The sequence below is a fragment of the Chanodichthys erythropterus genome, chromosome 17, assembly GCF_024489055.1.
Source record: "Chanodichthys erythropterus isolate Z2021 chromosome 17, ASM2448905v1, whole genome shotgun sequence".
Classification (NCBI taxonomy): domain Eukaryota; kingdom Metazoa; phylum Chordata; class Actinopteri; order Cypriniformes; family Xenocyprididae; genus Chanodichthys; species Chanodichthys erythropterus.
The window spans coordinates 28,989,787-29,007,864 of NC_090237.1; the positions used below are offsets into that span (position 1 = coordinate 28,989,787).

General features: G+C 43.7%; 1 protein-coding gene across 1 annotated transcript; it reads right to left on the reverse strand.

Annotated features, from left to right (window-relative positions):
- Positions 1-303: 303 nt before the first annotated feature.
- LOC137005267 (chemerin-like receptor 1) lies at positions 304-1,866 on the reverse strand. The gene has a single exon (XM_067366093.1). The coding sequence runs from the start codon at positions 1,572-1,574 to the stop codon at positions 549-551; it is 1,026 nt and encodes a 341-aa protein (XP_067222194.1). The 5' UTR covers positions 1,575-1,866; the 3' UTR covers positions 304-548.
- Between the last annotated feature and the right edge of the window lie 16,212 nt (positions 1,867-18,078).

The window sequence follows — 18,078 nt, forward strand, 5'->3', positions numbered from 1 at the left end:
AAGGGAGACCTTTCCCCATACGCAGTACTCGTTCCGTATCTCAGGGAACCGAGGTTACGTTAGTAACCGAGTACGTTTTGTGCCATATTGCTTTAGTCACAAACTATGAACTATGCACTAGAGTAAAAATCTAATAAATTAGAAACAGAGAAAAACAGAATACAATTATGTATGAGGAATAAATGGGCCTATAGACAAAATATATTTCACTTAAATAACAGTTTAACAAAACAAAGGATAAAATGGTGTGACAAGTAATATGTGTGAGTTTTGGTTTATTTTTGTGACATGCAACACAAAGAAGTTTACCCCACTATATGGGGTAAACATTTCCTGTTTGTTTTCTTTATTTTACAAAAGAACAGTTTTTGTTTTTTTTTTAGTTTTTTTTTTTTTTTATTATTGTGATTGTATGCAAATTAAAACACACCCTTTACAGTTAATGAATGATGTCTTACACTGTATGACCATAAATTATGAGTGCTGTGTTTGTCTTTATGTGGCTGGCAGCTGGCAGGAATAGAGATGGTGATATATTTTGTTTGCTTTTAGACCAGATGATCTTCAGCAAACGCCGTCTCCAGCACCAGCAGCAGAGACTGTTTCAGCTTCTTCTTAAACTCCTCACACATGAATACATAGAGAATGGGGTTCAGACAGCTGTTGAGATGAACCAGGAAGATAACTACAACATTAATTTTTGAAAGAACCTCTTTAGCAGAATCACTCAACTGATTCTCATTTACACTCAAGTAATACAATTTGTAGACATGAAAAGGAAGCCAGCATATGAAAAATGCCAGGACCACAGCTATAATGACCCGGTAAGACCTGAGCTGATTCTCCTTTTTGAGACGTTTGACTCGCACACAGATGGCTATATATGAAGATGCAATGATCAGGAAGGGGATAACAAAGCTCACTATGAAACTGTATTTGACCAGAAGCTTGTAGTATTGAATAGGATAGCTTCCTTCACTCTCCTCTGCTGAGTAATTGATGAATGCAGGGATGCAGCAGCCGATGGATAAAACCCACACAATTATGCAGATGATTCTGGCTTTGAATACGGTTCGATTATTACGGGACCACACAACCATCCATGTGCACAGACATCGGTCCAGACTAATAGTTGTCAGCAGCAAAATGCTAGCAGATGACGTTAGGTAAATCATGAACCAGAGAAATGCGTACTTGGATGTATCAACATGCCAGATACAGTGTATGTCTAAAAGTGCTCTTATGATTAGAGATAAGGAGAAGATGAAGTCTGCAATCGCCAAGTTGAGGAACCAAATGGAGTTGACTGTCGTCTTCATTTTGTAACCAGTCACAAATATGACGAGCCCATTTCCAATGAGACTTACAACAAGGATGGCAAAGTAAATGCATATTATGAAGATGTTAATGCCTGAGAAGATCTCTGTCTGCACTGTAGAATTGTCCGTAGTGATTCTGGTCACATTTTGAATTTCAGTAGTAGTGCTTGCTACATGAAAACAAGAGAAAAAAATACAGTGAGTTTTGGTTTCTGGAATCTGAATATATGTTATGCCACATTTCACATGCAACATCTACCCCATGATGCCTTATGAAGCCTAGAGTTTAACACTTTTAGCAGTTTATTAAATTTTTTATTTTAAGTTTTTCTGCAATGTCCAACAGTAGATAACAGGACTGCATTACACGAGAGTGTTTTCATTTATTGTCCTAAATGTTTCAACCGCATGTACTGTATCTACGCAAACACATAAAATTAAAATAAAATTTTCACTTTTCACATAAGAGGACACAATTACAGTTGGACTAAAAAGGCATTTAAAAAAGTAATAAATCAAAACGAAATAAATAAGTGATGTGATGTGACCACCATTTAGTTCACACATGGTAAAAATCCTTTTGGAAATATCTTTAAACTCTCTGCAATGTTCACCCAACTACAGAGAATGATAATATTTTCTCCTCGCACCCATACATAAGCATATAATGTACATATTAGATTCTTACCCATATTCTGTAAGGCTTCAATCCCACAAAAACCTCTTTGCAAGTTCTGTTTATTGTGAAAATCAACAACTGATGATAAGTTCCCCTTTACTTCTCTTAAAGAGTGATGGTGGGATGGCTTAGGAAGAGAAATGCTTCTATAGAAATCTATTTTCATCGACTACACACTTTTACAGTATTTCACAATTGCTAAAACACATTTCTTGAAACCATCACTCATTTTCTCAAAACATTAAACACAAATCCAATCTTCAAACTAATTTCACAAAACCTCCGACTCTTATGGCAAAATCAAACAAAGCTTTCAGATCATACACACATTAAACAATATATAAACACTACAGATCATTCATTAGACACTACATAAAAAAATGGAAAACACGGCATCCAGAACATGAGGTTACAGAAAAAAAGTATATTGTAACACAGTAAACACATTTTGCCATTACATAAAATGTATAGAAATATAAAAAAAAAGTATACTGTATGTACTGCAAGTACAGTATTATATTCAATATTATATAGTATTGAATGTCTGTATATACAGTACTTACATACTGCAAACATACAGCAGTCTAAATGCAAATGACTAAAAGGTCAAAGAAAACTCTAAATGAAAAGCATGATACAGTACACACACACACACACACACACACACACACACACACACACACACACACACACACACACACAAAACTCAGAGTCAGTGAGAGATTCATTCTGCTTCAGCATCATGTCTTCATGGTGGGTCCGGCCTAAATCAAGTCAAGTCACCTTTATTTCAATTGCAATTTATAATACACAGATACTAGTATAGTATAGTATAGTATAGTATAGTATAGTATAGTATTAGTATAGTCAAATTTGTCAAGTCAAATTTATTTATATAGCGCTTTTACAATTGGTAATTGTTTCAAAGCAGCTTTACATATTAGAAGCACAGAAAAAAAGGGAAGTGGTTAAAACTGTACAAACAAGCGTGGTAATATGTAACATATACAAGATGGTGCTACATTAAGCCAATGTCTGCTGACTTCCAGGGGTGGAAAAAACCCCCTAGGAGAAAAACCCAGCGTGCTAGCACTGGGAAAAAAGTCCTAGGAGGGAAAAAACCCCTTGGAAGATATATATGTAAATAGTAGTATAGTATAGTATAGTATAGTATAGTATAGTATAGTATAGTATAGTATAGTATAGTCAAAGCAGCTTTACAGTGATAACAGGTACATGATGATCAGTAATGCAAAGAGGGTTCATTTTGGCTGTACAGCTCTAAAAGAAAATAGTGTCATTGTTCAGCTGAAGTCAGTTCAGTGTTGATTCACTTACATTGTAAAGACCATCAATTATTATGCAAATGACTGTAATTTTATAAAATTGTAGTTTTGCAAAAAGAGTGGATGAGATTTGCAAACAGTGTCTTAACTACCTGAACTTGTTTAAGGTTTTGCCTACAAAGTGACTGATTCGACAAATGGGTTTAGGCCACTGAGCATTGGGTTCAGAGAATGGGGTTTAGTGTTTTAGCAATTGTGAAATGCTGTAAGACACTGTTTGCAAATCTCATCCACTCTTTTTGCAAAACTCTAAACACATTCTTGCTCACTAAAACACATTCCCTTTCAGTCGGTCACGTTCGACGTACGTCAGTAGTGACCGACGAATTGGGATATCGCCAGAGAGCCCCTATCAGCTTCGAGAGAACTAAAACAAGCCAATGGAATTGGCGTGCGATATTTGCATAATGCGCACCTCCCCTAACAGGTGGATATAAAAAGGGGGGCAGATGCAATTGCACTCTGTCTTTCGCTTCGGAGCCTACCTGGTGTCCTGCGACTGTTTGAACTTCAAGCCTCTGAAGAAGTTTCGGCGCTTGTGTTGGTGTGACGACGCCTGCAGCGAGGTCGCGAGTTGGAGTGAGCCGGGTGGAAACATCTACTGTTTTCCCAGCGTTCCGCTGTAATTCCACTGGTTGGTCTGCGATTTGGTCTGGTTCCTCCTGTCTTTTTCTAAACACGTCGTGACGCTCCCTGTGTGTCTCGACACAAAAGAGCTGAAGTTTCCCCTTCTAAAAGAGCTTCACAGACAGACACTGCGTCTTTTTCAAGATGTCATTCTGTCTGTGCGTTTCTGGAGGCGGTCGTTTCCTATCCTCTCTGACGGCCACGATCATTTTCTCTCATGTCTGCTTAGCGTGCTGAGACTGTGTTTGTGGGTGGTCATATTTTCTTATGGAAATATGTCCACGTCGGCGCGTTGTTTGCTCGCCTTTCTCGTAAGGGCTCGAGCGCTCAACGCGCCGTGTGCCGTCGAATTGCCGGCTGACAGCGCGCGTTGCCACGGCAACCCTGCGCGCTGTCTGGCGCTCTAGATGCACGGTCGAGACTCGGCTATCTTTAATGAGGTGGAGTCCCCTCACTTATTCCCCGATCTAGTTATTTTTCTGAATCAGAAAAGTGCTACTTTGGTTAATAAGCCTGGGTGACCAGAGGATCACAGTGGGGCAATACCCGCGAGTCATTCTCCGTGGGCCCCCCACTCCTCTAGTGCATCGCAAACATGTTGTGACTATGTTCGTGGGTGGATCATGTTTAGATACAACATGGCCACGTCGGTGCCCAGGGTGCCGTGTGTCGTCCAGTTGGGCGGCCACGTTCACTGTCCAACATGGCTGGTAGCTTCTGCATGTGTTGCTGGTCCTCCTTAAAATAAATATGGAGGACCTAACATCTTAGTCAGGGCTCCAGCAGAGGATCAGATGTCGACTGCTACATTGGAGAGAGTATTGTTGGGCTCTGAACATGAAGATGAGGCTGAGCGTCCCACGGTTGTGGCGGGCTCATGCCGAATCGGATTCAGACTTGGCAACCATGCTTTCCCGGGCCCCTGGGGGTGTCGTGCGACGCGTACTCGCCTTGCCCCGCCCCCTGGCTTAGCCCGGATGTGCATGAAAAAACTTGGCAGTTTGTGGCCTTTTTTGGCGTTAATATGGAACGCCAAGAGGGTCATAATCTGCACTACAAGTTTTTTCTCTCTCACTACCCCCTAGGGTGGGGTGGCAGTGCTACGGGCACACCACCTCTGCCCTGCATGAGTCTTGGCCCCTGGCAAGTCTGCGGTAGGTCAAAGCACTCATTGCATGTGGGTAGTTCTGAGTCGGGGTTGAGCTACGCAGGATGCAAATCATAGCGCAGGCCCCTGGCCAGACAATGTCCACCATGGTGGTCCAGAAACACCCCTGGCGAGTCTTGCTGGGATGTGCCGTCGTCAAAGTGTGCTTTCTCGATGCGCTCATCTCACAAACTGGCCTTGAACCCAGCCCGCTCAACCCGCAGTCACCTGACTAGCGGGAGACGGTCCTGGAGATATGGCGACCTGGAGCTGACGTAAACGGTTCTTTCGGGGGACGATGCTCGTATTGCTCCCTCCCCCGGAGGAGGGCCGGGTGGAGAATTGGTCTGTTCCGCCGCTGGCTCTCCGGAGTCCAGCGGTACCCACTAAGAACTGTTTTCCGATCCTCTACGTCCCAAGAGTGTGGCTGGCGGTGTGCAGCGCCCCGCGTTGCTACTCCCAGCCCCCTCTCACCTCGCCAGCAGGTGTCAGTGTGTTGGTGCAGGCCGCGCCCCGTGTGCCGTCTCCCATACACACTGCTACCTCGCAGAGTCTGATCACACTCTGGGCCGCTACCACGCCGCCCGAGTCGGGTCCCCATACTCTGGTTCGCTGCCCCACCCCCGGTACGTCTGTAGTGCGTTGGTTCTGCTGGCTCGGTGTCTGGAGGCCTGGTTAGTGCCCCCAGCCCGTTCCGCTGGCTCATTCGTACTATCAAACTCGGCTATGCGATTCAGTTCGCCCGGTGTCCTCCGGCGTCCAGGGGTGTCCACTTCACTTAGGTGTCGTTGGACAATTGCACCTGTTCTCCGAGTGGAGATTGCTGTCCTCCTGGCGAGGGATACAATCGAGCCGGTCCCTCCAGCCGATTTGAAGTCAGGTTCAGCCCTACTTCATTGTACCCTAAAGGGCGGTGGGCTATGGCCAATCCTGGGTCTGCGCGTCTTGAACCGGTACCTTCAGGCTGCCGTTAAGGTGCTCATGCAGAAGTGCATTTTCGAGTGCGTCCGTCCCGGGGTTTGGTTTGCAGCATTCGACCTGAAGGATGCATACTTTCATGTCTCGATTCTGCACTCGGGTCGAGCATGTCAGTACAAACTCCTACCCTTCGGGCTGGCCCTGTCGCTCCACGCCTTACACGGTTCGCATTCTCGACTGCCTCGACGACTGGTTGTTCCTGGCCAGCTCGCGAAGCAGTTGTGCGTACACAGGGAGATGGTTTAGCTCACCTCAGCCTGTTGGGTCTTTGGGTCAGCTGGGACAAGAGCAAACTCGCCCCCGGGCAGAGGATCTCTTTTCTCAGTCTCGAGCTAGACTCGGTCGCCCGGATTGTGCGCCTCTCTGAGGAGCGCGTCCAGTCGGTGTTGAACTGCCTGAGTTCGCTCAAGCCCCACTGAAAGACTTCAGAGGCTCCTGGGTCATGTGGCATTTGCAGCCGCGTTCACGCCGCTCAGGTTGCTCCATATGAGGCCGCTTCAACACCGGCTCCGCGACTGGGTCCCGAGATGGCCGTGGCAGCTCAGCACGCTCAGTGTCCTCGTGACACGGAGCTGCCGCCCTACCCTCATCCGGTGGTCGGACCCTTTGTTCCTGCGGGCGGGAGTGCCCCTTGGACGCTGTGGTCCACACAGATGCCTCTACCACCGGATGGGGGGCCATGTACAACGGGCATGCGGTTTCGGGTCTTGGACGGGGCCTCGACTGCATTGGCATATCAATTGCCTTGAGTTGCTAGCAGTATGTCTTGCACTGGGCCGCTTCAAGGAGCTGCTGTCAGACAAGCACGTACTGGTCCGCTCGGACAAGCACTGCGGCCGTTGCGTACATCAACCATCAGGCTGGTCTACGCTCCCGTCGCATATCGCAACTCGCCTGCCATCTCTTGCTATGGAGTCAGAAGCATCTGAGGTCGCTTCAGGCCACTCATGTCCCAGGTGTGCTTAACCGTGCAGCCTACGAGCTCTTACGGCAGCCTCCACTTGCGGGCAAGTGGCGGCTCCATCCCCAGGCGGTCCAGCTGATCTAGCACTACTTCGGCGAGGCCCAGGTAGTCCTGTTGCCTCCCCAGGAACTGCCCTCGGCCAGTGGTTTTCCCTGACCGGCGAGTCGCTCGGCACGGATACCCTGGCACTCAGCTGGCCCCGGGGCCTAAACAATATGCGTTTTCCCCCAGTGAGCCTTCTCGCACAGCTCCTGTGCTAGGTCAGGGAGGATGAGGAGCAGGTCTTGTTAGTGGCTCCATATTGGTTGTCTCCCTCCACCCTCAAGGTGTATGTTGCCGCTTCGCTGCACATCTCCATGCAGTTGATGGCAAGCCCTGGGGAAACACGGTCTGATCATCAGGTTCCTGAGGGGGGCGAGGGGACTGAATCCTCCTCGCCCATCCTCCTTACCCTCTAGGGATCTCACCGTAGTTCTTAGCTAACTTCGGCGTCATCCCTTGAGCCTTTGCAATTAGTCGAGTTAAAAGTACTGTCTCTTAGACCATCCTCCTGGTTGCATTGGCCTCATGTTAAGAGGGTTTTCGACGGCGAATCGTGCCTGGAATTTGGGCCTGGGGATTGTCATGTCTTCCTGAGACCCCGGCCTGGATATGTGACCAAGGTTCCTACCACTCCCTTCAGAGATCAGGTAGTGAACCTGCAAGCGCTGCCTTCGGAGGAGGCAGACCCAGCCCTAGCTTCGCTCTGTCCAGTTCGCGCCCTGCGTGTTTACGTGGATAGAACTTGAAGCTTAGGACCTCAGATCAGCTCTTCGTCTGTTACGGAGACCAGCAGAAGGGAAAGGCTGTCTCCAAGCAGAGGATGGCCCACTGGTTAGTGGATGCCATCGCCCTGGCTTATGTTCCCAGGGCGTGCCTTGCCTGTTCGGGTTGAGAGCCCACTCCACCTGAGGAGTGGCCTCTTCCTGGGCGCTGGCTCATGGCGCCTCGCTGACAGATTATAGAGCTGTGGGCTGGGCGACACCCAACACGTTTGCTAGGGTTTTTAGCTTACGTGTAAGCTGGTTCTTCCCGTGTACTCGCTTCCACCAGCCGGTAGACGCGTTGAACCTGTGCTCGTGTCGGCTTGCAATGCCACCCCGCCCCCTGGGCCGGATATGTGCATCTGTTGACTCCAGTCGTGTTCCCCGTTCGGTGAACCCTGTCGAGTTCCTCCACCTTTGCGGAGTGTCTGATGCCAGACCAACATCCATCTTCGATGTTGTCTGTTGGTTGGGTTCCATATGTTGCAATCCCTCTACGTGAGTGATTCCATATGTGTATTGTCCACGGTTACTCCCTACGGTGAGCCCGTGTCTTTCCCTTAGCAGAGCTTCTGCTTTCTCCTGTCAGATGAGTCTCCCCCTACTCTGGTGGAGCCATCCCAGGGACTCATATGCGTTCTGCCCTGCGGGCCAGTCCATATGTTTTCCATGTAAATTCCTTCCCCTCTGGGTAGGTAGTGGTTTCCACAGCATTCCTTACGGGTTCGCTTCCCCAGTGTAGTCTAGTTTACTTAGTGGGTATATCGGAACAGCAGTAGACTTCCCGGCGTAAGCTTGCCCCCTTCTCCGTCCCCTTGGTGCGACGGGCGGCTAGAGCCTGCGCTGGGCACTGGAAGGGGTTTCGTAACTGTGGCGTTTTAGTTGGGATCCCAATTCGTCGGTCACTACTGACGTACGTCGAACGTGACCGACTGAAAGGGAACTTCTCGGTTACGTATGTAACCCTCGTTCCCTGAAGGAGGGAACGGAGACGTATGTCCCGTCGCCACAGTTTCTGTACCCTCGCTGCAGTGCGGACACCGGTTGTCTCCTCAGCGAAAAACAGAGTGCGATTGCATCTGCCCCCCTTTTTATATCCACCTGTTAGGGGAGGTGCGCATTATGCAAATATCGCACGCCAATTCCATTGGCTTGTTTTAGTTCTCTCGAAGCTGATAGGGGCTCTCTAGCGATATCCCAATTCGTCGGTCACTACTGACGTACGTCTCCGTTCCCTCCTTCAGGGAACGAGGGTTACATACGTAACCAAGACGTTTTGTACTGTGTTGCAAAATGGTAAATACATGTGGCAAAAAAAACTACAACACAGTTGTCATCCTTTAAACACAATGACTCAAAATTATTCACATTTATTTCTAATGATGTGATCAAATCAACTGTATAAAATATAGGTCAGTTCAGAGTGCACAGGTGAAACAGGTGCTGAATGATGATACCAACAATAGATGGAAACAATCTGAAAAGTAGAGGAGGAAGAGTATGTGTAAGAGGATGATGAGGAGAAAGAGCAAGGGGTGTGGAGACAAGGCTGTCAAAGCTGGATCCGGCACAGGTTTTTCCCTTTGCCTGGCAAGAGATGGCATTGCCTGTGCTGTGGAAAATGTCCTCAACAATATTCAATAATATTCAACAATATTATTGATCTGACAGTATGACATTATAGGATGAGAACTGAACTAAGCTAGCCTAGATGATGGCATCACTGTTTTCTGCAGAACTGCTTTATAGAGGAAAATAATTACAGTAATTTACATAATAATTGATGGTCTTTACAATGTGTAGTGAACAGCACATTCTAGGGCCCAGTTTATGGCCAGGCCCCTCTCTGTTGTAACAGCAGACAAAGGTTTGCTAAATTTTGATTGGATCTTGGTGTACTAACACAAACAAACTGTCCAATGCCATCAGATAAAGATGTAAGGACAACATCCAGACCTCTCTTAAAGGGTAAGAAGAAGACCTCTTGTACCAAGCCTGACAAGGACAGGACTTCTTATTGGTCCACAGGCAGTTTCTGCCCTTCACCCATCTAGAGACTACTTTTCTAAGGTTGGCCAGAGACTGCCATAAAAATTCCTAAGGACCTTAGCAGTACTGGGTGAAACAAAGAGAGATCACAAAGATCCATCCAAATCCATTCAAAACTATGTTTGAATACCTTAAAACTGATGCAAACTACACGTCCATTCCATACTTATTCCCAGAAATAAGTATTCTCAATGACAGCTATTTGTAGTGCAACCTCTGACGCAAATTCAGCTGTTACAGTATTTCACAATTGCTAAAACACATTTCTTGAAACCATCACTCATTTTCTCAAAACATTAAACACAAATCCAAATCTTCAAACTAATTTCACAAAACCTCTGACTCTTATGGCAAACAAAGCTTTCAGATCATACACACATTAAGCAATATATAAACACTACAGATCATTCATTAGACACTACATTAAAAAAAATGGAAAACACAGCATCCAGAACATGAGGTTACAGAAAAAAAGTATAATGTAACACAGTAAACACATTTTGCCATTACATAAAATGTATAGAAATCACAAGTAATGTGAATTTAAAGTATACTGCATGTACTGCAAGTACAGTATTATATTCAATATTATATAGTATTGAATGTCTGTATATACAGTACTTACATACTGCAAACATACAGCAGTCTAAATGCAAATGACTAAAAGGTCAAAGAAAACTCTAAACGAAAAGCATGATACAGTACACACACACACACACACACACACAAAACAAAGTTCAGAGTCAGTGAGAGATTCATTCTGCTTCAGCATCACGTCTTCATGGTGGGTCCGGCCTAAATCAAGTCAAGTCACCTTTATTTCAATTGCAATTTATACTACACAGATACTAGTATAGTATAGTATAGTATAGTATAGTATAGTATAGTCAAAGCAGCTTTACAGTGATAACAGAGGTACATGATGATCAGTAATGCAAAGAGGGTTCATTTTGGCTGTACAGCTCTAAAAGAAAATAGTGTCATTGTTCAGCTGAAATCAGTTCAGTGTTGATTCACTTACATTGTAAAGACCATCAATTATTATGTAAATTACTGTAATTATTTTCCTTTATAAAGCAGTTCTGCAGAAAACAGTGATGTCATCATCTAGGCTACCTTAGTTCAGTTCTCATCCTATAATGTCAGTACTGTCAGATCAATAATAATGTTGAATATTATTGAATATTGTTGAGGACATTTTCCACATCACAGACAATGTTGTCTCTTACTCTTCCTCCTCTACTTTTCAGATTGTTTCCATCTATTGTTGGTATCATCATTCAGCACCTGTGTCACCTGTGCACTCTGAACTGACTTATATTTTATACAGTTGATTTGATCACTTCATTAGAAATAAGTGTGAATAATTTTGAGTCAATGGGTCTCATTCATGAAACATTCGTAAATATACGAGTAAATATGTGAGTGATTTGCGCGTAAACAGACTTTCCCGAAAACTCTCCTCCTGATGCACAAATACTTCGTAAACGTCAGAAGTGATAGTGAAATGTGTGTGTGTGTGTGTGTTAATGAATTCCAATCAGTCGTAAATGGGACACGCGTGCACGTTCATTCTCAATTACCATAAATCCCACCCATTAAATCCGACTGACAACTATATATGGGCATCATATTATGACACCAAATGAAGGATTTTGGCCATTTTATAGGAAACAAGTTCCATAGTTTGCCCATCCCTATTGAAATCAATTCATTATTTGATTAAAGTGCTCCTTTTGCAGATGCTATAGGTGCATTCACGCGGCCTCGTAATTCCTGTAGTTACAAGATTCTAGCTTGTAAAAAGCGTTCACGTCCTCGTAGAATTCGTAATTACAGTTTGTAAGCTGGGAGTTTTCTGAAAGCTCCCACATGTAACATGTGGCAACTATACCACCTGACCGCTGTAGATTGATTTATTAGGCGTTGATAGTGGTGCCATGGAAACACATAATTACAGTTTTTTCCAATTGCTAACACACTAAAATGACATGCACAGCACAATTATTTAAACTGACACACAGAGAGCAAAACTTCTTCTCAAGTCTCCAAAAGTCTAAACACCTTTTCTGTTTTACACACATTTTGCATTTCAAAATAGCACTTTTTAAATTCACTAAATACAGTTCTCTGCATAAGACACAACAATCTGACATAAAGTCACATGTTTGCCATTTCAAAACACTGCCATTCAAAATGACACTACATGAGCTAATTGGCCAATTACATGTGCCACCTGGCCAAACACCTCAGTGGTTAATTGTTAACACTTCAATCAGGATGTAAGCACTATGAAAAGACCACAGGTGAGAACCTTTTTTTTTTTACAACAACAATGGAAGACATTGCAGAGAGAGGAAGTGGAAGAGGAAGAGGGAGGTTGAGAATAAGAGGGGGAGGAAGAGTGAGAGGTAGGGGTAGAGCAGGTAGAGGAGTTCATGGCCAAAGAAGACAAACACTTTCAAATGAAATCAGAGCAACCTTAGTAGATCATGTCATCAACCATGGGTTGACAATGCGTGAGGCTGGACAGAGAGTGCAGCCAAACTTGAGCCGTTTTACTGTCGCCTCTGTCATCCGGACCTTTAGACTGGAGAACAGGTATGTAACCAAAATTTCATGTAGTACACATGTAGTATACCCCATGTCATAGTGTATCAGTTGGGTGACACCTGTTTACTTAGTGTATGACATCAGCCATTCATGAACTGTACAAGTTTCCTGTACAATGTACTCTACTGTGGGGGAAAATATTTAGGCTGCATTGTCCAAGCCCTATATATATTTTTATTTTATTTTTTCTAAAGGACTGAGAGACGACACCATGGTGGAGGAAGGGGCCAAATGTTCACCGGGGTACAGGAAGCTGCCATTGTAAACTTGGTTTTGGAAAATAATGAAATCAGATTACGAGAAATTCAAAGCCACATCATCCAAGACAACACCTTATTCAACAACATTCAACGAGTTAGTCTGTCCACATTGGCTCGCATTCTCAAGCGAAACCAAATCAGAATGAAACAACTTTATAAGGTGCCGTTTGAGAGAAACTCTCAAAGAAACAAAGAGTTCAGACGAGCATATGTGGATGTAAGTACTATATTGACTGCAGTACACTACACACAACATTGTTTCCCAGTGTACTGGATAACACCATATTGAGTGATTTTTGTTCTTTGTTTTCAGGGAGTACTGGAAATGGATGCTCATGCAATCCCACATGAGTTCATCTTTATAGATGAGGCTGGGTTCAACCTAGCAAAGACCAGAAGAAGAGGGAGAAACCTCATTGGCCACAGAGCCATTATAGATGTTCCTGGTCAACGTGGTGGGAACATCACAATGTGCGCTGCCATCTCCAATATGCATGGTGTCCTCCACCGTCATGCCAAACTTGGACCATACAACACAGCCCATATTCTCACATTTCTGGACAGACTTCACAACATTCTCATACCACCAGAGCGTATGAATGATGCAGACCATCAAAGAAACCGGTACGTTGTAGTATGGGACAACGTGAGCTTTCATCGTGCAGCCCCAGTCCAAAACTGGTTTGCTGACCACCCAACATTTCTCGTGCAATACCTCCCACCATACTCACCATTTCTGAACCCCATAGAAGAATTCTTTTCGGCATGGCGGTGGAAGGTATACGACCGGCAGCCCTTTGTGCGCATGCCTCTTGTGCAGGCCATGGAAGAGGCATGTGATGAGATTGATGTGGGTGCAATTCAGGGATGGATAAGGCACTCAAGGCGCTTCTTCCCTCGATGTCTGGCAAGGGAAGATATTGCCTGTGATGTTGACGAGGCGTTGTGGCCAGACCCGGCTGTGCGGCAAGATGCTGCCTAATTATTTTTCTTGCCTTTTTTTTTTTTTTTTTTTTTTTTTTTTTACTGTAATATATTTTTTTCAGAAATTTTCTTTTTCAGTTTACTTTTTTTGTAAGAATATTTTTGTTCAGTCCCATGTAAATATATCTGCTGTGCTTATGTTGTACTGACTTGTTTACTGTAGTGAAGGAAAAAAAATAAAAATGTTGCAACAGCATGTGTGTGTATCTGCAAATATTTCTGTGCATGTGAACAATCTGATACATATTTTAGTATTATGGCAAAGCATACTAAAGATGGGGGTGCTTTTCATTATGCCCAACAGTGTGTAGGTGGTTAGGCAAAAATCTGGTAATATGAATGAAGTGTGTGCCATTTCATGCAAAAGTTTGATTTTGATAATGCTGTGTAGTTTCGGTTGCAGTGCTTCATTTTGCAGGATATATGAGGTATTTTGCAGTTTGGGTGTGTGGTTTTGTGAATTGTGTTAAGTGTTTTGATAAAACCAGACTAGTTTGAAAAATTGTGTGTTAGCAATTGGAAAAAACTGTAATAAGGACCAAAAAGGACGTGAACAGCTCCGAATATAACGTCATTTCAAGATAGCGGTAAATACAAGGTGACGTGAACGCAGCTTATTACTGGCTCTCACAACAAAAGTAAAAAGGAAAAAACGTATGTAATTACTATATATAATATTTTTTTTCAAAATGCTGTAAATATGTACCTTATTAAGGTGAATTAAAATGAAGCTTTATTAATGAGCAAAACGTTCGGATGTTAAACGCACTATTTACGTGTGACTGGGAGCAGGTGTAGTTTTCTTTCGTACCAACTAACATTTGGAAAATACGAACATTTTAATGAATCCGAAAATTTACGCCAGAACCACTTTACACACGATTTACACAAAAATTCGTTCTGCTCTTGTTTCATGAATAAGACCCATTGTGTTTAAAGGATGACAACTGTGTTGTAGTTGTGTTTAACTTTTGCCACATGTATTTACCATTTTGCAACACAGTGCAAAATGTGTGTGAGTAAGAATGTGTTTAGAGTTTTGCAAAAAAGAGTGGATGAGATTTGCAAACAGTATCTTACAGTTTTTTCCAATTGCTAACACACAATTTTTCAAACTAGTCTGGTTTTATCAAAACACTTAACACAATTCACAAAACCACACACCCAAACTGCAAAATACCTCATATATCCTGCAAAATGAAGCACTGCAACCGAAACTACACAGAGCATTATCAAAATCAAACTTTTGCATGAAATGGCACACACTTCATTCATATTACCAGATTTTTGCCTAACCACCTACACACTGTTGGGCATAATGAAAAGCACCCCCATCTTTAGTATGCTTTGCCATAATACTAAAATATGTATCAGATTGTTCACATGCACAGAAATATTTGCAGATACACACACATGCTGTTGCAACATTTTTATTTTTTTTCCTTCACTACAGTAAACAAGTCAGTGCAACATAAGCACAGCAGATATATTTACATGGGACTGAACAAAAATATTCTTACAAAAAAAGTAAACTGAAAAAGAAAATTTCTGAAAAAAAAAATATTACAGTAAAAAAAACAAAACAAAAAAAAAAAGGCAAGAAAAATAATTAGGCAGCATCTTGCCGCACAGCCGGGTCTGGCCACAACGCCTCGTCAACATCACAGGCAATATCTTCCCTTGCCAGACATCGAGGGAAGAAGCGCCTTGAGTGCCTTATCCATCCCTGAATTGCACCCACATCAATCTCATCACATGCCTCTTCCATGGCCTGCACAAGAGGCATGCGCACAAAGGGCTGCCGGTCGTATACCTTCCACCGCCATGCCGAAAAGAATTCTTCTATGGGGTTCAGAAATGGTGAGTATGGTGGGAGGTATTGCACGAGAAATGTTGGGTGGTCAGCAAACCAGTTTTGGACTGGGGCTGCACGATGAAAGCTCACGTTGTCCCATACTACAATGTACCGGTTTCTTTGATGGTCTGCATCATTCATACGCTCTGGTGGTATGAGAATGTTGTGAAGTCTGTCCAGAAATGTGAGAATATGGGCTGTGTTGTATGGTCCAAGTTTGGCATGACGGTGGAGGACACCATGCATATTGGAGATGGCAGCGCACATTGTGATGTTCCCACCACGTTGGCCAGGAACATCTATAATGGCTCTGTGGCCAATGAGGTTTCTCCCTCTTCTTCTGGTCTTTGCTAGGTTGAACCCAGCCTCATCTATAAAGATGAACTCATGTGGGATTGCATGAGCATCCATTTCCAGTACTCCCTGAAAACAAAGAACAAAAATCACTCAATATGGTGTTATCCAGTACACTGGGAAACAATGTTGTGTGTAGTGTACTGCAGTCAATATAGTACTTACATCCACATATGCTCGTCTGAACTCTTTGTTTCTTTGAGAGTTTCTCTCAAACGGCACCTTATAAAGTTGTTTCATTCTGATTTGGTTTCGCTTGAGAATGCGAGCCAATGTGGACAGACTAACTCGTTGAATGTTGTTGAATAAGGTGTTGTCTTGGATGATGTGGCTTTGAATTTCTCGTAATCTGATTTCATTATTTTCCAAAACCAAGTTTACAATGGCAGCTTCCTGTACCCCGGTGAACATTTGGCCCCTTCCTCCACCATGGTGTCGTCTCTCAGTCCTTTAGAAAAAATAAAATAAAAATATATATAGGGCTTGGACAATGCAGCCTAAATATTTTCCCCCACAGTAGAGTACATTGTACAGGAAACTTGTACAGTTCATGAATGGCTGATGTCATACACTAAAAAAAACAGGTGTCACCCAACTGATACACTATGACATGGGGTATACTACATGTGTACTACATGAAATTTTGGTTACATACCTGTTCTCCAGTCTAAAGGTCCGGATGACAGAGGCGACAGTAAAACGGCTCAAGTTTGGCTGCACTCTCTGTCCAGCCTCACGCATTGTCAACCCATGGTTGATGACATGATCTACTAAGGTTGCTCTGATTTCATTTGGAAGTGTTTGTCTTCTTTGGCCATGAACTCCTCTACCTGCTCTACCCCTACCTCTCACTCTTCCTCCCCCTCTTATTCTCAACCTCCCTCTTCCTCTTCCTCTTCCTCTTCCTCTTCCTCTTCCTCTCTCTGCAATGTCTTCCATTGTTGTTGTAAAAAAAAAAAGGTTCTCACCTGTGGTCTTTTCATAGTGCTTACATCCTGATTGAAGTGTTAACAATTAACCACTGAGGTGTTTGGCCAGGTGGCACATGTAATTGGCCAATTAGCTCATGTAGTGTCATTTTGAATGGCAGTGTTTTGAAATGGCAAACATGTGACTTTATGTCAGATTGTTGTGTCTTATGCAGAGAGCTGTATTTAGTGAATTTAAAAAGTGCTATTTTGAAATGCAAAATGTGTGTAAAACAGAAAAGGTGTTTAGACTTTTGGAGACTTGAGAAGAAGTTTTGCTCTCTGTGTGTCAGTTTAAATAATTGTGCTGTGCATGTCATTTTAGTGTGTTAGCAATTGGAAAAAACTGTAACTACCTGAACTTGTTTAAGGTTTTGCCTACAAAGTGACTGATTCGACAAATAGGTTTAGGCCACTGAGAATTGGGTTCAGAGAATGGGGTTTAGTGTTTTAGCAATTGTGAAATACTGTAATGTACAATTGAATGACAGTTCAATCTTTTCCCATCATGTTTAGTCTCTATTTGTTTAGAATATTGCCAAAGGTATTCTGGTGGTGGTTTGGAAAGTGAGAAATGCATTGGTACACTTTAAAGACAATGTAAAGACTTCCAACTTTGTGTTTTATGCAAATAAGTTCCACAGGGGAGAGAAGGGTGGGCTACACTTTGTGTGTCCCCTCTGATGCCAGCAGCCAATCACAGCACTCAAATGGAGAAGCGCCAAATTGCAATCTCCTCCTCATCGGAAAGGGATAAAGGTGCCCCTTTCAGACACTCCTTGTTCTGAGTCTCCCATCGGGTGAGACATAACAGATATTGTTCTGAATCCTGGCTTGCGAAGCTGAGACACAACAGATACATCGTTCTGAGTCTGCCCTGTGAAGGGAGAAGAGATAACAGATATACCGTTCTGAGCCTCTGGTCCATCCAGAAGAGACAACAACAGATCCCGTGATCTGAGCCTATCGCTTGTGAGGCAGCAACAGAGACGACCACGTTCTGAGCCTCTAGCTTGTGAGGAAAGAGACATCAACAAACACTACGTTCAGAATTTTTCATCCAGCGAGACAGTAACGACATCTGCAACAAGGTTAAGCTCAGGGGAGCAAACCTTCACTTCAAGGTACCTTC

What these genes read in the sequence shown, in the direction of transcription:
- LOC137005267 (XM_067366093.1), bottom strand. Translation starts at nt 1,574, where the DNA reads ATGTTGCATGTGAAATGTGGCATAACATATATTCAGATTCCAGAAACC.